The 21,238-nt window shown below is 54.9% G+C and overlaps 1 protein-coding gene across 4 annotated transcripts in view; it reads right to left on the bottom strand.

Annotated features, from left to right (window-relative positions):
* EIPR1 (EARP complex and GARP complex interacting protein 1) overlaps positions 1-21,238 on the bottom strand; it is a 120,332-nt gene that overhangs the window by 81,210 nt on the left and 17,884 nt on the right. For 3 of the 4 annotated variants that reach the window (XM_077844262.1, XM_077844261.1, XM_077844263.1), the window contains one exon: positions 14,733-14,865. In XM_077844262.1, coding sequence (XP_077700388.1) covers positions 14,733-14,865 — 133 coding nt within the window. Of the gene's footprint in view, positions 1-5; positions 31-14,732; positions 14,866-21,238 lie in introns of those variants that run through there. The other variant, XM_077844265.1, reaches the window with a different exon arrangement.

Here is a 21,238-nt window from a genome sequence, read left to right as displayed (position 1 = left end):
CTCACATCGTCCCATCCCCGTAGTTGCAGTTCCACAGACGCAGGCCGAGCCTGAGAGGGTCTTCAGCGCTCAGGGCCCACGCTGAGCTTCCTCCGCGGCCCACGGGGGAGCAGGGAGGGCTGCTGAGCAGCACAGCACCCAGCCCGGATCTGTTTTGAGGGGAAAGAGCCGGAGGGGTGGAATCTAAGCACGGAGATGAGACGGGAAGGCCCAGCTGGGCGTGCGGAGAAGGCAAGGGCGGGAAGCAGGCTCCCGGTGGGAGTGCGGGAGGAGGAGGGGGGGCTGAGACCTTCACCCTCACCCCGGGGTCAGCCGCCTCCCACCCCCACCCCCAGCCCCAGCCCCACGAGGCCCCAGGGACCCCGCGGGCTGAACCACGCCTGACCGCTGGGGCCCAGGAGGGCTCACTGGCGGGAGGCGCTCTGCTGGTCCTCTGCAGCAGAGCCGGGTGGGCCAGCATTCGGGGCACGGGGCCCACGCACCGGCCATCTGCCACACGGCTGGTGCTCCGTCAGCGCTTCGCGTTCTCATTTCCCGAGGACTCCATGCTGCCACGATCTACCGGCTTCCTGACGCATCACCTTCCTCTGCTGGAAAGCGCAACCTGGCCCTGACGTGGGACACTCTCCCGCAGATGCGGGGTGCCACGGGGAGCCGCGGGGGCGCCACACTGACTCCCGCGGCCAGTAACAGCAGCTGCCGCCCAGTCGCCCTCCCACAGGGCCACAAGAGGAGCCAAGCAGATCGCCAGTGATAGAGACAACTTCTAAAGAATCATAGCCTACCAACCCTATGCCACATCTGTTTACCTTTATTCTCCCATCCTGGGCCCACACTTTTTATTTTTAAATACTTTCTTCTGTCTTCCTGAAACGTTACCAGAGCACTGAGAAGGGTTTTCTCATTTTTGTAGTACTTGCGCTGTTTTTTAAAGGCTATTTTCACACAGTTTTACATCTGGCGAATCACAGGACCACAGAAGACGAGCATGACCTGGACGGAAGGAGCAGAAGCCGCAGCAGGGCAATCTCCCGGGCCCTGGGCACCCCCTCCTGTTCCTCGGTGATCTTTTGAAAATACAAGTCTGATCTCAAACCCCCCTGGCTCTGGGGTGGATATCTCCCTCCAAACTGCCCCTTGCGAGCCTCTGGCCACGCCCGCTCCGACCTACCCTAGCCCGCCCTGAGATGCCGCTGCCTGGCAGTCCTGCTCTCTGCAGGGCCAGCCAACGAGCATGCTCACCACCCCCGCCTGGCACTTCAGCTGCTGCTTGCAGGCCTGGGCTGCTCTGGCTACGTGGCCCCACCACTACGCCCCCCCAGGGCCTCCAACAAAGCAGGCTGCACACACAGAGCAGCTGATCCTCTGTAACACGCCCGTGGCCGCACCCCAGGCCTCCCTGCAGGGCCACGCGCCTCCCAAAGGTCCTTGGGCCAGATCTCCCCTGCCACACCCTGCTGCCCACACTCTCCAATCACAGCCCAGTCTCAACAGTAAGCGATTCAAAATGCCTCAGCGAAATAGATGGCGGGCCCCCAAGGTCTTAAAAACACAAAAGCGAAGCGTGTGCCACCTCACCAGGGAACTGGGTCGTGAAACGCCAAGAACGTATCGAGTGATGACAGGCAGGTTACCTGACATTTGGTCTGAGAACCTGATCGAGATGGAACCCCCTCCGCAAACCTCTTGCATAAATAAATGAATCAATCAATCAAATAATCCACGGCTGTTACGGGCTGAATTGTGGCCCGTGAAATTTACATGCGAGGCCCTAACCCCCAGTATCTCAGAACGTGACTGTATTTGGGGACACAGCCTTTAAGTTAAATGCGGCCATCTGGGTGGGCTCTAATCCAATAGCTGATGTCCTGGCAGGAAGCGGAGGCGAAGACACAGAGGGACACCACGTGAGGACACCAGGAGAAGGTGGCCATCCGCAAAACAAGGAGACAGGCCACGGAGAAGCCAAGCCTGCTCACTCCTCAGTCGTGGACTTCCAGCCTCCAGGGCTGGGAGAGAATACACGTCTGTTGTCTGGGCCCCTCAGTCTGGGGCACCTGCCACGGTGACCCGAGGAGACTAAGACAACAGCGAGACGCCTCTGTGCAAGGGGCATGGCCCTGAGACACAAGCATCCTGGGTCCGGGTCCTGGCCTCCCCGGGCCACGGCCTCTGCTGCCACAGGGGTGGGGGGAGGAGGGTGCGGCGGGGGCAGGGCACACACCACTAGCCTGGGGAAGAACAAAGCGAGGAACGTATCTGGGGTGGCGGGAGGAAACTGGCACAGTGTTTCGTACAGTGTTACTGGAAAAAATGAATTCAAATTGAGCTTTGTGTAAGCACCCCCTCGTGGCTTGAAACCTGGAGAAAGGACATAAAGGAAGCGCACTGATAAATGACGGAACGTTACTGTGAGGAGGTGTCCGGCGGGTGCTCTGGGGAACAAGTCTTATTTAACATCTTCATTAGTGATCTGGAAGGAGCAGTAAACAGCACATTAATTAAATTTCCAGATGATACTAAATTTGGAGGTGCTACAGAAAGTCAATGAGGACGGCGATACGACACAGATGGGATCCAAAGAGGTTAGTTAGGAGTGGAGACACAATACAGGATAAAAATCTCAAAAAAAAAAAGAAGAAACTAATTAAAAACATGCCCCGTGTTCTGGAATTCTAGCTCCTGTAAGATAACGGCCTAGGAACAGCGCAGGCGTCCTTGTGGTCTGAGCTCTGCCCACTCGAGCCCTCGTGTTGGAAGCCAGGAGTCCCGGGGACTCCGCAAGGCTCAGAGGGCCCCTGGCAATCAGAATTCTCCCGACCTGCTGTTCACAGCTCGGAAGCTCACACACACTTGGTAACACGGCAGCACGAATCCGCAAAAGCCTGGGTTTTTGTGCAAACCCAGGCTGCGCGGATACCTCTGAGGACGTCTGCGGCTCCCGCACCCGCGCCTGGAAAGACAGGAGGCCCCGGTGGCAGGCACCCTGCGCCTACGGGAACACGCCGGGGACAGGAAGGCAACGGGACCAGCGCCGGCCACACCGCAGCGGGGTCTGTAAACGTTCCTGGACGTCCGAAGGGGTGAAGGGCCTGCGCCTAACACCTGCCGTCTCGTGGCCGCTCAGCTCCAGCACCTGCCTGGCACCACACACACGGCTCCCAGGTGGCCCGGGCGAGCCCTAACCTCGCAACGAAGGGGAGAGAAGGGCTGCGGCCCAGACGCCCGCGACCAGCACGCTGCCAGCCTGCAGGCACCACACTCCTCCCGGGCCCGGAGGAGACGCCCGTAACAGAGCCCAGCAGCGCAGGTGCTGCCCCGTGCCCATGGCCGGGAACAAGCGCCGGGCCCAGCGCGGGACGGCTAAACAGATTACACGCACCCCCGCACACACACACACACACTGAAACAGGGCTGTGCCGTACACACCCGACCTTCCGTCTGTCGCGTGGACGGGCGTTACAGTAACGAATGAGTCACAGGGAGAAAGGCAACTGCCCCAGGATCTCACACGCGAATCCGACACAAAAGAGCCGTGGGCGCACCACAGGGCGCTGCCGGGGGGCGGCGGGGGGGTGGGGAGCGGGGCCGAGGCTGGGCTCCCTCACGGGGCAGAACCCGCGCCGCCAGGGCCCACGTGCTCGGCGCCACCCGCGAAGTGCCCGGGTGCGTCCTGGGAGCTCGCCGCGGAGCCGCGCGGGTGGGTCGGGGCTCCCGGGCGGAGGGGCGGCCCGGGTCCCGAGGACTCTCGCAGGCTTTACTACTGCGGTGCGTGTCACTGCCACCCCAACACCCTGCGCAAACATTTTAAATAAACGTACAGACTAGATAATCCACATAAGGCACGCGGCCCGCGGCCGGGGCCCAAGCCTCCGTGATGAAGCCCCTCCGCCGTCTCCACGCTCACGGCGCCTCTGGGCGCGGGCGGCCGCGGGGACCACGGCGGGAGGACCAGGGCCCGCGAGACACCCCCACCCCGCGCAGGCCTCTCCGTGGCTCCCCTACGCCCCCGGCTCCTCGCGCTCCACGCGCACAGCACACACATCACGCTCTCCACACTCACAGCACACGCCTTGTGCTCTCCACACACCCCACACACACAGCACACGCTCCACACTTGCCACGTACCCTCAGTAGTCAGCACACACTCCTCACACTCTCCACACCCCAACATACATTCAGCACGTAACACAAACCACGCAGCCTCAACAAACATTCACGCTCGACTCCACGCACACCCACGCGCACGGCGCACACCCCACCGCAGGCCCATCTGGGCTCCCGCCTCCAGAACGAGCTCCTCGGCAGCACCTCAGCGCGCCGGCCCTGCTCTCGTTCGTCCCGGGCACGCGGGGGCACACCACACGTTTAAGCGTTAACGTGGAACACAGAACGCTTCCGTTTCCGAAATGCTGTCCCGGGGATGCGTGACAGTGGGAGGCAGGCAGCGGCCGCCAGGTGCTCTCATGGCCCTGCCGCGCCACCCCGCCCCGGGCCTGCAGGGCTCCCCGGACGGGCTCCCCGGGGCAGCGGTCCCGCGACACCCTCTCCCTCTTCCTCTCCCGTTCCCGCGCCCCGGGACCCCGGAAGACCTAGCTGTCGCCTGCCCCGACCGAGCGTGCGCGTGTGCACCGAGGCGGCGGCGGCCCCTCTCTCCCGATCTGTGCGGAGGGTACCAAGGAAGTGGTCACCAGAGACAGACGGTTGTGCGCCTCGGAAATGACGGGACTTGTGGTCACGCGCCTCCCGGGCCCGGCACTCCAGTTGGCTCCCGGCCTGACCATGGCCCCGAAGGCCGCGGTTGTCCCCGGCTCCCAGGCGCCGGCCCTCGCGGACTCGCAGCCATTTGCTCAGAATTATGGTCTCTCACAGAGAGGCCTTCGAAGAATTCCTTTCCAAGGAAAAGCTGCTTCCTCCCTTAGCTTATTTTCATAAGAGAACCGCTTAAAGTCAAAAAATGCAATTTTCTAATCTGATGCAGAGATAAACGGGAAATTGTAGCTTTAAACAGAAACCCCAGTGTTCTGGTCCGCTGCTACCAGAAAGCCCTGGGCTGCGGGCTCTGGGGAGCCCCGGGAACCGTCCAGGGCCGCCCCTCAACTCCACACAGCGGGACAGGCGGCAGACCTCGAACCAGGTGGGCTCAGAACACCACCTGCAGGCTCCCCACCAAGGCGGTGGCCCCCGGAACCCAAGGAGCTGAGGCCGCTCCCAACTCGCTCCTTGGGGAAACCTCCGCCCAGCCCCCCGACGCACCTGGGCCGTGCTTCGTAGTGTCCTCCTAAGAGCCCAAAGGATACTGGTTCCTCTTTAAGATTAGCTGTTCTCACAGGCCATTATCAGAGCATCCATGCCTCACGGAGCAGAGGCCAAGCCCCGACCACGGAGCAGCCCATGGCAGGGCGCGGCCCGGGCTGGGATTCTGGGATTCTGAGCCACCGCCCCGCCCCGTTCCTCGCCCCCCTACTGCTCAGTGTGCTGCCTTGGCCTCGGGACTGGCGTGGAGGTCAGGCTGCACACACGTGGGAAGGATCTAGAAGTGGTTTGAAGCCGAGCTAACCAAACCGGCTCCCGTCAGCACCGTCTCTACATCTGCCCTGTGGGACGCAGTTCTGCTGCCTGGTACCCGGTGTCTCATCTCTCTGTCCTCAACTTTCCGTGCTACGTCTTGAGTACAACAGAAATTCAAGCAATCAATCACAATAATTTTAAAATGTGGAATGACTACAAATGCCTAAAGCTGGAGATTCTTAGTTAAATCCATCTGTGACCTCGGAATGAACTAGTAGGATCGAAACAGCCCTACTGTGCACCGAACTCCAACTGACAGGCTGTCTGGACCAGTGAGGACACCACCGGGGGCCATAACCCAGGGCCCAGAGGAAGTGACCCAGGAAGTGATCCACATCACGGCCACTGTTACTGTAGCAGCTGCAGATGACAGAGGGACAGTTTGGCCACAATGACTAGTTTAAACACAAGTCCTCACTGTCACCACATCAAATCTGTAAATTAAAAGCAGCAAACGTCATTCACACGCAGGAACAATAAATCCCGCATAACCTCCGGCTCTTGCAGGGATTCTGAAATTGACAGATAAGCTACATTACGCCATGGTTCCTTTCTGTGCTTAAAAAAAGAAAAAAAAAGAAAAGAAAAAAAAATCAAGAAATCAAAACAAAACCCTGGCCACAGATGACCACAAATAGTCTCTGGGAATGACACAATCTCATCCCACCATTGCGAGGATTCCATATGACATGTCAGGAAGCCTGGAATGGCAAGTGCTCTGCCTAAGAGAGGTCAGAGAGCCAGAATCCTGCCCCAGATACAGTGGCCAGGAAGGAGTCATCATTTTCTACCAGAAGCAACATTAATAACATCACCTAGTAGCACACTTGAACACTGTCCTGATCTGGGCCCCACATCAACAAAGCTGGAAAGAAAACCAAAGCTCAAACTCTCCTGCAGACCAGCTGACAGATGAGAAGGTCACAGCTCAAGGCTCAGGATACTGACCAAGGCATTAGGCCATCCTGGATGACCTAGTAAGGAGCCCCAGTATGGATCGCCAAGAAGACCCTGCTTGGGCCTGGTGCACCACCCTGGCTCATTCATGAGTCGGACAGGAAGTTATCCACAGATGTTAGGGAATCTCAGAGAGAGAGAGGGAGAGGGAGGAAGGGGGGGAGGGGGAGAGGGGCAGAGGGGCAGGGAGGGAGAGGGAGAGAGAGAGAGAGAGAGAGAGAGAGAGAGAGGATGTGCAAAAGGAAGCTGGGTCTCAGGAAAGGAACACCACCTGACCTACTTAGGGCCCTTTGGATTTGGCAAAGGGAAGTGAAGGCAGAAGCCAGGACCATGGGATGTGTGCAGGGGAAGGGCCAGTGTCACAAGGCTTTCGTGTCATACTTGAGGCTTCAGCCCCCCGCCCCCACCCCACCCGCCCCTCAGCACAGAGCCTTCACTGGGCCACGCCAACGCCAGCAGGAACATGGGAAGACGCTCTAGACTGTCATGTGTTGGCCTAACAGATCCGAGGACATTATCAGAAGCCTCGTGTGGTGTTAAGGGGTCCATGTAAACATTGCATTCCACTCCAGAACATACCTATGTTCATTTTAGGCTAAAAGTAATGCTTTCATTACTTAAACAGAATAAACATTCCAGAAAGACATACCACATTCATCCTGTACCCTCCAGGGCCCCTGGCATCTACCTCTGATGGTTCCTTACCCCAAATTAAGAAGCTCCCACAGTGATGGGAGTGGGAAGGATGGAGTGGGAAGCTGTGAGCCTCAACGAAGTCTGTGCTAAGGATGACTCTGAGGAGCTCTGGGGACTATGTGCCCAAGGGCTCCTATGGCAGCTAACCACCAACACAAAGGAGGCCACAGCTGCAGCGAGGCCCAGGCACTGCCACCCATCACTCCTGGTATGAAACTGTCAGGGTTAGGACACTCTCAGGACAGTCCCCCAAGTCCTGCTCTAAGCTGGGGCCTCGGGGATGCAGCTCCTTCTCCTGCTCCAACCTGGGGCCACCGTGGGCATGGATGCTGCTCTAACATACATCACCTGACATTTCCCCAACTCCTGTCTTTCAAATAATGGTGTAGCTCAGACTGTGCCCATTTTATAGATGGAAACCCCAAAGGTCACCTGACAGGTCCAGGATCACAGAGCTGGGAAACAGCAGGGCAGCAAACTCACCTGACCCGGGCTCTTTCCACTGCCCATGTCCCAAGTGGCCGAGCTGCCTCTGCTGGCCGCCGTGGTCCCTGCTCCCCTGTAATGGAGAACTACTGGGAAGTAACTGGAACTATATGGCAGAAATCACCAGACCACTCTGTATTTGGTTCCTTTTTCAATTTTTCACTCTGACATTAGGCCTAATTCACAAACTACTGCGTGAGCTGTGCAAAGCAGCACCTGTGTCTAGTGTAAGGTGGAGGACGTGGGGCAGAGGGGACGCCGGTCTCCTTCCTCCCAGGATGCTGTCCTCCCTCGGAGCACAGAGAAAATTCAGCATTATCTTGGCCGGGCCTCCTCCCACCTCCTCACTCACTGCATCTCAGCACGCTCTGTCCTAGGAAGCCTACTACGTCTTATCAAACCTCACTGAGACTAGTATTTCAATTCTACTTAAATTAACCAATTCAACCCATAAGTATTTTCTGAGCAGCTATTACATAGCTATATAACTGATCTTCCAAACTGAGCCACTTTTTTTTCCCTAATAGTTCATTTTTAAGTAATCTCTACACCCGGACATGGGGCTCGAACTCCCAACAGCACACTCCACAAACTGAGCAGGCCAGGAGCTCCAACACTGATCACTTTGAAGGGAAGAGTGTGCTGACCAGGAGGGCACAGGACAGGAGGCGTAGACCTCACCGGCTCAGGAGGCTGCAGGCACAGAGGTGAACAGGGCACATGTGCCGGGGCCTTTGGGTATCCACTGCCAGCAAGAGGCCCCACGAACACAGGCCGGAATGTCATGCCAGCGCCCCTGAGTCGTGAGTCCAGCCGGAGGCCGGGATAGGAGAGGAGAGCTTCCGTGAGGAGGCACTTTTGGGGGCAATGGGAGCTCAGGATATGTGGGAGGGAGAGCATAAGCCGGTGAGGCATGGGAAGGCAGAGGCTCGGGGGGCCCTGGGGAGACACGGAGATGCCCCCTCCAAAGGACATTTGCACCTGGGATCCGGCCATGCTCCCTGCTGCTTCCGGGGGCCTCGAGGGTTCCCCCCCCGGGGCCGGGGACTGAGCTCAGTACTTGCCAGGGTAGGAACACCCATCCACCCGGGGCACCTTAGTGAGATGCCAGCTGTGAACCCCATTCTACCTTTTCAAGCAAGGTCTTCATGTCTGGGACGGTATTTAGAAAAACATCTGAGAAATGCAGGAAAGCTTTTCAGAAGGCATCAGGCTAGGACACAGCCAACGGGTACCCAGGAGGGGATGGTGGTGGGAGGGACCAGAGTGACAAGGAGGGCACAGAGGAGGACGCTGGTGCCCCCTGCTGCCCAAGAAGGGGCCAAAGGGAGCAGTGAGCAAGCACACACACAGGCACACCCACACACCCCAGACACACACACACAGGCACACACGACAGACAGGATGCACAGACACATACAACAGACATGGCACACACACACAGATGCACCCGACAGGATGCACATGACAGATGTAGCAGACACAGGACAGACACGACACACATGCAGGCACACATGACATGTGTAACAGACACAGGACACACACGTGCAGGACACACGCAGGCACACTGGACACATGTAACAGACACAACAGACACAGTGGCATAAGTAGACACACAAAAACAGACACACACTCATTCAGAAAAAAGGAAATTAAAGTGGCAAAGTCACAGTTTTTAAACAGCCAACCTATGAAGTTCATCTGACGCACAGACTTTTCTCAAGGAACCTCTAGTGCACCCGCCTGAGGACAGGAGGGCTGACGCCCCAGAGAAGCCCCTGGGGAGGTAGAGCCAGGTGGGGAGGGAGGCAGTCTGAACACCTGCAGCTTGGAGGCAAAGCAGCAGAGAACACGCGCCCGCCTTGCCGCGATGACCACGACGCCTTGGGACGAAGGCTTTCCTTCCGGAGGACACGCTGGCCTATGTCCCGAGGGGCCCCCTCGCCTGTCCCCACCCCTGCTCCATACCCAGCTGGCCCCGTGCTCCACTGCGGCACAGACGCCCAGCCCCGCCAGGCTCTGGAGCCCCGATGAAACGGCCTCCATCCTCCCACATGCCCTCGTGTTGCCTCTGCGGTGACGCATTTCTTGTGAAACTATCAGAAAGAAAAGCTAGAGTTGGGTTTTTTTAAATCTTCATTAGGCAGAAAAAGTTCCAGAAGAGTTCAGTGTCCATCCAACCCTGCCCCCAGCACCCAGACTCCAAGGTTCTCATCATCATCCCAGGTGACGGCTAAAATCACATTGTCATCTGCTCCTTGCACGACACAGATGTCAGCTAGCCCATGTGGGTGCAGAGTCTGGTCTGAAAGAGTCTGCATGTTTAGATTGCCAACAAGAAGCTCGGCCTGCACGTAGCAGCTACTTCGGTTGTGCGAGGGGAACTGAATCCTGCTGCTTACCATCCCTCCTGAGTAGAACAATGGAAGGTACGGAGGGAGCTCTTCTCATCTGCATTTTCAGAAATGAGCTGTGAGTTGGGGCACCCGGTGGCTCAGTCGGTTGAGCGTCTGACTCTTGGTTTCAGCTCAGGTCCTGCTCTCAGGGTCAGGGGATCAAGTCCCGCGTCAGGCTCTGCACCCAGCACAGTCTGCTTGGGATTCTCTTTCTCCCTCTCCCTCTGCCCTCCTCCGCCCCACGCGTGCTTTCTCTCCAAGATGAACAAATGAATCTTTTTTAAAAAATGAGCTGTAAGTTAATCCAATTCTCCACATTCACATACAAGGCCATCGTGATGTCCCAGGGTGTGTGTGTGTGCAGAGCACCAGAGTTCCACCGCAGTGCAGACTTCATCAATGTGCAGACATTTTTTTAGCCTACTATCATATATGGATATAATTTAGACACGGTTGTTCATAGAAAACACAACTTCCTAGATTTCTCAAGAAGAGGCCACCACTCAAAGGGGACTCCACATCTTAGGATGGCACCAAAGCCCACGTCTCCATGGGTCCTCCCTCCTTTCCCCCAATGAGATCCACGGAGAAGGGTTTCTAGACTCATGTGAACAGGGACACGATAACAGCTTTAAGTGAGGACAAGTCTCTGCTAGAAGCAGGTCCCTACTAGAGGTTCTGGGAGGTTGGTGCCTGGACCTGCTCCACCACCACCCATCGGCCTTCCTTCCTACTCCCCGCCCTCCCTGCCCCTGGCAGCCCCCTCCTCGGAGGGGGGGGGGGCACAACTCAGGGTGTGAGACACACAGCTCAGAGGCTCCTGGGCTCTCGATTAAAGGATGCTACTACCACTGTCTAAAATATGGTGCAAACCCATGGAAACAAGGATGGGCCACAGCAGAGCGGGGACACGCACAAGAGGGGCAGCAGGGCAGCCAGGACACCTGTGTCTATGCAGTGCTCACAAACATGAGCCAGACGATGAGCAGGATGGGGAGTACGTGCTGACACCCGCACACGGCCCTCAGCAGCCCAGACACTGAGACATGGAGAGCAGGACACAACACAAATTCACGGGAAGATAAAGAGCAAAGTGGACTTGTGGTCTTCACACAAAGATCCACTGAAGCAATGGTGATGACCTGATTCCTATCCTAACCCACATCAGTGAGGCTCTGGGTCTAACCCACATCTAAGGAGCCGCAGGGCAGAAGCCTCAAATTGGTGGGGAGCTCGGTGTAAAGGACAGACCATAAGTGTCTGGGTACAAACGTGTGCAGTCGCTCTGCAGCCTTCTGTGCACGAAGTCAGCGTGGTGAGCACAGATCCTTGCTCCAAGTTCTTCGACGGGTGTTTGAACTGGACCGGCTGGGCCTAATCCCGGGACCAGAACTTGCACAGACAGCCTGGTGTGGATCAGATGTGGACTGGAGAGGGGCAGGGAGGGCGAGGAGGGGCGGGGAATAGCAGGGCAGCTCCTTCCCGGTGAGGGGAGAAAGAAGGTGCTCTCGGCACCTCCCCACCTCCCCATCTCACCCCCTCCCCACTTCACCCAGGCAAAGAGCCTGCGCTGCAGGCCTGGAATGTGTTAAGTTCTGCCTGTGAGCAGGAAAAGCTGAGCTTTGCCATGAAACAGTCATCTTTGTCCCCAGAAAGGCTGACCTGGGAGGCAAGCCTGGCACAGGGGGCTGACCACCATGGAGGAGCAGTGGCAGGGGGTGCGGATCCTGACGAGGACCTGAGACGCAGGTGGCCTGATGACGTGCTCCCCCCCACCCCACCCCCGAGCTGTGGACAAACAGGGCAAGACCAGCACTTCAAGCCACAGCCACTCACAGCCCCGGGGACCGAGCACGGGGTCAGCAGACAGCCAGCAAGCCCCCACCAAGGCCGGGACACAGCGGCGCCAGGACCTCCCAGGCCGGGTCGCCCCAGATGGTGGGGAATGTATTTGTGGCGCTTCCCCACGCAGCCTACAGAAGGATACTGAACCCAGTGCCAAGCCAGGGGACACAGTCTTCGAGAATCTGAACAGCCTGTTAGAAGCCACGGGCACACAGAGGATGCTGCCAGTGAAGGTTCAGAGGGAGGGGAATGTTCTGGAAACAGGAGGGAGGGTCCCTGTTAGGAGGTGGCAGAAACAGAAGCGGGGCAGCGGGCTGGGTGGACCAAGGGTCCCGCGCGGAGAGCGAGGTGGCGCTTGGCCTGTGTCTGGCTGTAGATTGTGGAAGGTGACAGAAGGAACAAGGGAGTCACCGTGAGAACAAAGGAACCCAGATGTGAGACTTGAGGGCTTTGACGTGCTCAGCCCCACTGGCAGGAACACTGGCTAACACTCAGAGACTTGCTGCTGGAAAGCGCCGCAGAGAGAATAGGCTAAACCCTCAAGACCAACAGGCCAGGGTGCAGGGACAGGAAGTTCCAGCTGGAGGGTCAGACAGAGGCTGGGCAGAGAGGGAGAGGGTCTTCTCCCCCCGGCAAGCACCAGGGGAGACAAGAGACCATCTCAGGAAGACCTGGGGGTACGGCTTGGTGTATGGACTGCAGAACCTGCCTCACAAGACCCTGCCAGCCTGCACCGGACACAGGTGGCTACGTGGCCCACATGTGCCCGCAGGGGTGAGCTGGTGGTGTCCCTGGCTGCACCTGCCAGCTGCCCCATGAAGGACAAAGGAGGGCCGGCGGGCAGGGCTGAGATGGACCTGGGGCCACTGCAGGCCCTCCAGTGGCGTCTGCCCTAGGAATGGCCATGGCCAGTGGCTCCTCTGACCTCCCATTCTCCTGTTTGAACATTATGTAAGCAGCTATCACCCCACACCTGTCCCAGAGCCATGTGACGGGCAGATGACTTCATAGCTTCACGGGTCAGCAGGTGAGGAAAGAACGTGCGGCAGGCAGTGACCCCAATGGCACATTATACCCAGAAGCCAGATGCATGCCTGGAGCTGACCCAAGGCTGCTGCTGCCCTTGTGGCCAAGAATCCAGAGGTGACAAGTATGCTCTGCATAGATGAGGTCGTGGCCCCTGGGGAAGCAGGTGCCGCTCACATATGCAGGGGCCCGGATGTCACCCCTAGCGCGACACCTTTTTGCAATCTGCTCCCATGAGTACAGGCAAGACCCGTGACCGACCTGCTTCTGACAGGATATGAGAAAGGTGGTGGGATGTCACTCCTGTCATTCCGCCGTGTTCTATGGCAAAGGTAAAATTCAGGTCAGCTGATCTTAAGTTCATCTAAAGGGAAATTGGTCAAAAAAGTTTGAAAGTCACTTTTCCAGAAGAGGACCAACTGCACTTTCATTTGCAGACCTCTGGCTATCTCTACCTAAGGAAGGCTGCCAAGCTCCCCTGTTGGGGGTGAAGGCGGCAGCAGCAGCACCAGGGGGATGGGGGATAGCAGACCCGCAGCCATGTGGCCTGACATGCAGTACGGGATGCCGTCCAGCACAGGGAGGCGACGCAAACCACCATCAGCAAAGGCGCTGGGTCGTGGGGGCAGGTAAGTGTGAAGGCTGTTGCGTCCCAGATACGCTACTGGCAGCACCGCCTCCGTCCCTGTAGGCTGCATGGGGCAACCTTGCCCCGCCCCACACTGCACTGCTGGGGGCATGGCAAGTCCGAGCGGGCTCCCAGGGAGGCTGTTCCCAGCCAGCGAAGGCGCCAGTCCACGCTAGGAATAACAGGAGTAAGAGGTAAAGAACACAAGGGGCTGGGGGCGGCGGGAAGACCTTTCAGAAAACAACTTTTCTGCCTTTAACAGCGTTAAAAACATAAAGATTAGGCGTGACGTGAACTAGAAAGCCACAGAGGGAGAATCCCGGGGAGCAGCGTCTCAGCACGGGTTCCTAGCAGCAGGGCACCAGGCCGCCCAGAGCAGACAGACAGCCGTACACACAAGGCTGAGGCCGGGGCAGGAGAGAGGAGACGGCAGGCGGCGCCTGTGGGCAGACGCGCACAACGCCCAGACGTACCTGGTGTGCGGAAGACCGAAGGAAACATTTTAGAGACAACCTGGCACAAAACAGACTTTATTCCGGCTTACAGAGAAAGATGCAATGGGGGATCTTTCCCCAAAGCCAGAACTTGAACACCAGTTATGGACAATGACAGAGAGAGGAGGAAGGAGGAAGACGCGCGGCCTGCCGGGCACTGGGTTGACACAAACGTCACGAGCCCCAGAGCCAAAAAGCACAGGTGGCAGATATTTATTAGAAGCATGGACTCCCAACACGCCTGTGCGCTGCACGCAGGGTGGGGTTACTGAAGAGCACCATCCCACACTCTCGTTACCCTGTAACTGTTACCATGCACACGTACACACAAATCGCTGCCCTCCGAGGGGCCCAGCTAACTAACACAGGAGGACACTGACCTCTGTCGTTTGAGAGCCTCCAGCATATCAGTCCCCAGCCCCAAGAGGTCAATGTGCCTGGAACAGCCCTGAGCCCGGCTTCCAGTCTCAGGCTGCGGGTCATATTCCCTGCAGCAAAGCGTCCACCTACAGCATCACGGCTTCCCTGTGAGTGCAGCACCTCTGCCCATCACTAACCCCGTAAGTCATGCGCTGACCCAGTGGCCACGTAAGCCCCAGGTTGCAGGTGCATAGAAACCCCGAGAACACTCACGTTTGTTGTAGCAGGTGGCCAGCACGCCTCTGTCCGCAGGACTGGTGCTGATGTGCCAGATCTCGCCCACCTGATGGAGGAGGACGTTTTTGTTGATAATGTTGTTTTCATCATCAAAATCTATGATGTGGATCTACAAATACAATGAAAAAGAACATCAGGACCTCACTTCCCATGTGCCTGAGTTAAACAGAGTGACTACAAAGAATAATCACATGCATCTTTAACATCTTTAATTAACTGTTACTGTTACCACACTGATGGTAGATACACTTCTGTGAGCTCACCTCCCTGTGTTCTTCTCAAAAGACAAGTCTGAAATCCCCACAGAGTAATTGGCTGGCACCAGGGCCAGAGTTGTCAAGGGTTGTGCCTAGGAGCCTAGAGCCTCTGAGGCCCGCGCATGGCTGTGGGGCACAAGGAGCGGTGCGAACAGAGCTGTGAGAACAGCACACAGCCCAGGCCAGGAAGGAGCCTCGGTGAGGATGGTTACCCGTGGACGGTGGACTGCGGCAGCTTCTCCTCTACCTCTTTGTGGTATTTGTGATTTTGTGGGATTAATATGCATTACTTTGCAATCAGAACAAACAATAAATGCTGTTTTAAAAATGTTTCCATGAGACCGAACATGAGAGACTCCTAACTCTGGGAAACAAACAAGGAGTGGTGGAAAGGGAGGTGGGCGGGGGGTGGGGTGACTGGGTGACGGGCACTGAGGGGGACACTTGGAGGGATGAGCAATGGGTGTTATGCTATATGTTGGCAAATTGAACTCCAATAAAAAATAAAAACTAAAAATAAATATAAAAATGTTTCCATGACACCCAGAAGCCTCTTTGTGCCATGCGTGGCCCAGTGGGCCTGGTGCCTGTCTTCACTGCTTCCTCTTATGCCCAGTGTTAACAGAACAATAATCACCGGTCCCTGGAAGGGATAGCTCTGGACTCAGGATTCAAACCCCACATGGACACCGCAAGCCTGTGTGACTGTGCGTCCGTGCAACACTGAAGATAAAGATTACAAGAAACACCACGGTGAAGCCAGTGCACGCTCGGGCCTCCCCTTGCCTCTGCAGGAAGAGATGAATAACCATTCCTGTTACTTTTATTTCTAAAACTGCTTTCAGGAGCACCTGGGTGGCTCAGTGGTTGAGCATCTGACTTGGGCTCAGGTCGTGACCCCGGGGTCCTGGGATCGAATCCCACATCCAACTCCCTGCAGGGAGCCTGCTCCTCCCTCTGCCTGTGTCTCTGCCTCTCTGTGTGTCTCTCAAGAATAAATAAATAAAACCTTCAAATAAATAAATACATAAATAAAACTGCTGCCTGAGCGGCTCCGTCAGTGAAGCGTCTGCCTTCTGCTCAGGTCAGCATCTCGGGGTCCTGAGATTGAGCCTGGCATTGGCATCAGACTCCCTGTTCAGCAGGAGTCTGACTGTCCCTCTGCCCCTGCCCCTGTCCCTCCCCTGTGTGACCACCCTCTCTCCCTGTCTCTCAAATAATTTTTTTAAATAAATAAATAAATAAAACTGCTTTTGGTAAGTTTTTCCCTCCACATGAGAGAATTTTACCTGTAAATATTTTCTCCCTCCATGGACATGTTACACATTTAAAAAAGCCATCAATAATTACTAAATAATTGATTCCTGAGAAAAATCTTTGGCAGTACTTACTAAGGTTAAACATGCACATGTCCTACGTCCGTACCTACTGCTGGCTCTATACCCAGCTGACACCTGGGCAAAGGACACGCACCAGAGAGCTCACGGCAGCTTCGTTCATGATGCTGCACCAAGAGCGGTGCACAGCCCAGATGTCCATCTACAGTGGGACGGGAAAGTAAGCGGTGGCATATCTGTAAAACAGGCCTCAGGGGCTGTCAGTGATGGTGGTGGCGGTCCTGCAGGCATGGGGTGGGTGTCAGTGTGTGCATGAGTGTGTAAAAGGTGTCAGACTGGCTACTTTAGACACATGGAGTGTGGGCACATTACACCTTACACACAAATCCACTAGAGTGAGTATAACCACAAAATTCAAAAGTGAGAAAAAATCATTCTTTATTGTATCTCATGACATTAACATTTAAAATAAGAATTCTGTGAGGCTGATTGAATGGTGACAACGCACCCTGGGAAGGCTGTGGTAAAATCGGTACACATCGTACATTTGAATAATTCTTTCTAAAGATTTATTATAACCTGTAAATAGAAACTACATAAATGTTGAAATTGATATAATTTGATTTCTTAAAACCTGTCCCAGAGAATGAATGAACAACAAGAAAATTATGGAGTATTATATAGTTTTAAAAATCATGAAAAAGACGGGGCAGGGCACCTGGGTGGCTCAGTCAATGGAGTGTCTGACTCTTGGTCTGGGCTCAGGTCATGATCTCAGGGTCATGGGATCTCAGCGGGGAGTCTGCTACTCCCTCTCCCTCTGCCCCTCCTCCCCACATGTACACACTCTCTTTCAAATAAATAAAATCTTCTTTAAAAATCATGATAAAGAGCAATTATAAATACCAAAAATACTATGAAAGCATTAAAGTTTACAAGCAGAATATAAAATGGCACGCAATTATATAAAAGTCAATGTGAACACAGACTACTAGGCAATATACAAAATCTGGAATAACTTTTGTGTTGTTAGGGTAATGAGTAAATGTTTTTCTTCATTATTTGACAGATTTCCTACTTATCTGGAAATCCATTAGGACTGAAAACATGAATGAATGCGCTGAAATGCACTTCTTTCCTGTTCCCTCCTTTTCTGTGCCTCTGCCGTGCACTAAAGGGCCAGGAGCCCCACACGGTGACACCACCAGAGCTCTGGCGTCAGAATTCCCGTGTGCTGGCTCCATCTGCCCACCCCAAAGCAAGCCTGCCGTCCCCTGCACTGACCCCCAGCGCCCTGCGCCCCAGCCTCTTCCCGCTGGCCCAGGACCCCTGGCTGCTGGGCTCTCCTGCCCAGCGCCCCCACCCCTGCTCCAGGCCGTGCTCACCTGGGGAAGGGCCTTCCCTCTCACAACCTCGCCAGGACACCCTTCCGTCACCAAGAACATGCTGTCCACAGGCTCCAAGGCCTGACCCAAAGTTCCTCTAGGCTCCTTTCTACACCTCCGGGCACACGGACAGAGCAGGAAGGAGGGCCAAGCCCAAGACCCCCCCAAGTCCTCCTCTCCTAGTCTGACACGCACTGATACTACGGCCCTTAACCTTGATCTGCAAGCCTGACAGTCTAAGGTTCTTCCACGTAGCATCACTCACAGTGGGTTCGTGGGCAGGCCCACAGAACACATCTTCATGAAATGTTATGTTCAGGAAGGACTGTAAGACGCCAGGACAATGAAGAGATGGGTCATAACAGCCAAGAGGTACATGGGCCAGGCACGGTGCTATTTGACGCACATGATTTCTACTAATCCTTAACAGAGCCACGTGCACCATTAGCCACAGTCCACAGGTAGAGGAACCCAGGCCTCAAAGGTGAAGCCGGGTGTCTCATTCAGTTAGAAACAGCATTCCAGAGCAGGTGCTCTGAAGCCCCAGGCCATCCGGGGTGCACGGAGGCTCCCCACTCTCCCCTGGGCTTTGCAGCAGGTGAGCAGAAATCAGCTTCTGACTTCAGAGGAGATCAAGGCTCCAACTGTCTGTCCTCAAGGCACGACCCACTCCCCAGCTTACGCTGGACACACAAAGAAATACAAGGAGGAATACATTTATGCAGCTCCAGCCCAGTTATGAAGACAATCCCAAGACAACACTGTAACTCGTGAGTGCAAAAGATTATAGGGGCACAGAAGGAAGACCAATGAACACTGGCTAAGAGGGCCGGGCAGACGTGGTCATCTGGGTAGCGCTTCATCTTCACTTGATGTGCTTCACACCATATCTGAGTTTTTTAAATGTTTTAACAGCTTATAATGAAGACCAAACTCATCTATTTTGAATTACCATTATTAAATCTTTTACAGTCGGGTTTACTAGTGCAGGGTTACAGGCCCAGATGACTCTCTATATAAGAAGTTAGGAGGAAGAGTCATAAAATTCTGTAGGAAGCCCATAAAGATGTTCACGCTCGTCATCTTCCTGGAGAATCGGGCCTTAGAGAAGGGTGTCCCTTGTCCCTTGCCCACAGACCCTGGCTCCTCTGTGGCCTGGAGCCAGACTGGAGCCTGTCACTCCAGGCCATTGTACAGTCTCTCCACTTCATCTCTCCTCCTGAACTGAAGGTAAACAAATTCTTATGAATTTTTTTAAAAGAAAAAAATTTAATAATGGATAAAATTAGAAATAAAAACTTAAAAGCTCCCTTCTTAGGGAAAGCTAAGAATCCAGCGGCTTGGCTTAGCCACAGGCACGTCGTACTGTCGCTGGCTTTGGCCCATGAGCCACCAGGATAGATGGGTCCAGCCACCAGGATAAAGGACTGGGCTCGCCACCCTCAGCAGACTGTCATCCACAGAAAACGAATAGGCCGCCTCCAGGCAGGTCCTTAAGAAGCACACAGGACACCGCAGGTGGCTAGAGGCCTGAGAGAGCAAGTGGTTCGGATGGCCTCGTACCTCCGTGCTCTCTCCTCGTGGCTCTAGTCAGCACCCCTGAAACTCCGTCTCAGCATAGTCCGTTCAGCCTCAGGGGATACACGGGATGCCCAAGCGTCTGGGATCCGAGGACCTGCTTCCAGGCTTGATTATGCCACTTCCTGGCCACTTCACCCTGAGGAAGTCACTCGTTCTGAGTTCTTGCTTCAGCTTAAGTATATTTAGGAAAATGGATTTCTAGGATTGCTTTCTTCTAACTGAAACATCTAGTGATCCTTTAGCTAAGACTTTAAGTGACAAGTCCAAAGAGCTGGAGGGTATTATGCTGAGTGAAATAAGTCAATCAGAGAAGGACAAACATTATATGGTCTCATTCATTTGGGGAATATAAAAAACAGTCAAAGGGAATAAAGGGGAAAGGAGAAAAAATGAGTGGGAAATATCAGAAAGGGAGACGGAACATGAAAGACTCGTAACTCTGGGAAACGAGCTAGGGGTGGTGGAAGGGGAGGTGGGCGGGTGGTGGGGGTGACTGGGTGACAGGCACTGAGGTGGGCACTTGATGGGATGAGCACTGGGTGTTATTCTATATGTTGGCAAATTGAACACCAATAAAAAATAAATTCATAAAAAAAAAAAGTTAACATCAAACATGCTGCACTTTCCCCAATACCTAATACGCCCACATGGCCACCATTTACCTGTCTGTATTATGTCTATCCTGAAGCTAATAAACCCCAGTATATGAACATCCTTCTCCGTGAAGCCAAAGCATGCCTGGCAGCCAGGAGAGAGGGAGGGAGGGGGAGAGAGAGAGAGAGAGAGAAAGTGAGAGAGACAGGGAGGGAGGGAGGGAGGGAGGGAAAGTGAGAGAGGAGGGAGGGAGAGAGAGAAAGGAAGAAAGGAAAGAAGGAAAGAAGGCAGGCAGATAGACCTGCGTTCTACACCCTCTTGGCACCCAGTGAGGGCATTTCCTAGAAAAGCAGTGTCCTAGTCCATGTGGGCTGCTGCAACAAATCCCACCAACTGGGTGGCTTATAGACAAGAGAAATTTATTACTGCCAGATCTGGAGGCTGGAAGTCTGAGAGCAGGGTGCCAGCATGATCGGGTCTAGTGACAGCCGTCGTCCTGGATCAGATGGCCACCCTCTCGCTGTGTCCTCCTGTGGTAGAAGGGGTAGGACGCTTTGGGTCAATCCCATCCATGGCAGCTCCACTGTCATGACCTAAGCACCTTCCACAGGCCCTACCCCCTCACACCATCACCTGGGGGGTTAGGTTCCAACCTATGAATCTGGGGGAAACAAACATCCAGACCATAACAAGCGGACAAGATGGAAGCCTTTCATAGCATCTGCTCCAGGGCTGGGGAAAAAGCTGGAACCTAAACAGGTCACCGCAATACCTCCTGCTGTGTTTTTATTATATGCTTTTAGATATAAATCCAACAACTAAAAAGACATAGAGAACTCTATGTTTCAAAAAGAAATTCTGAGGTGTAATCAATAATGGGAAGAAGGGGTGTGGAGCAGGGAGACGGGGTTCGGTTAGTCTAGGCTGGGGCTGAGATCCTCAATGTCTAACAAAGGCCCAGGTGACTCTCAGGGTCACTGAGGACAAGCTTGCAGGCAGCAGGGCTCATGAGCAAAGCTGTCCTTACTCAAAACACAAACAAAAAAATGGAGTTTACAAATTAAAAACAAAAAGGAAAAAAATCAATCCAGGCTATGAAGCCACTGAGTGTCACTCCCTTCAGGGATCCGCCTTTCCACGGCCCGTGCTGAGAGAGAACAAGTCTGCGTGCTTGTCACCCTGGCACTCATCTCCCAGGTAGCAAAAGACAAAGGAAATCTTTGGGAAAAGCACAGCAGAGAAGCAAATCAACTCCTTCAACCTGGAATCCCTTGTTTTGAGTCTCTGCGTAAAGTGCCCCCACTGGAGGCTCCCAGGTGGCCCAGTCT

The sequence above is a fragment of the Canis aureus genome, chromosome 12, assembly GCF_053574225.1.
Source record: "Canis aureus isolate CA01 chromosome 12, VMU_Caureus_v.1.0, whole genome shotgun sequence".
Taxonomy (NCBI): domain Eukaryota; kingdom Metazoa; phylum Chordata; class Mammalia; order Carnivora; family Canidae; genus Canis; species Canis aureus.
Note: the sequence above shows the minus strand (reverse complement) of the source record. Positions and strands in the feature narration are given on the sequence as shown.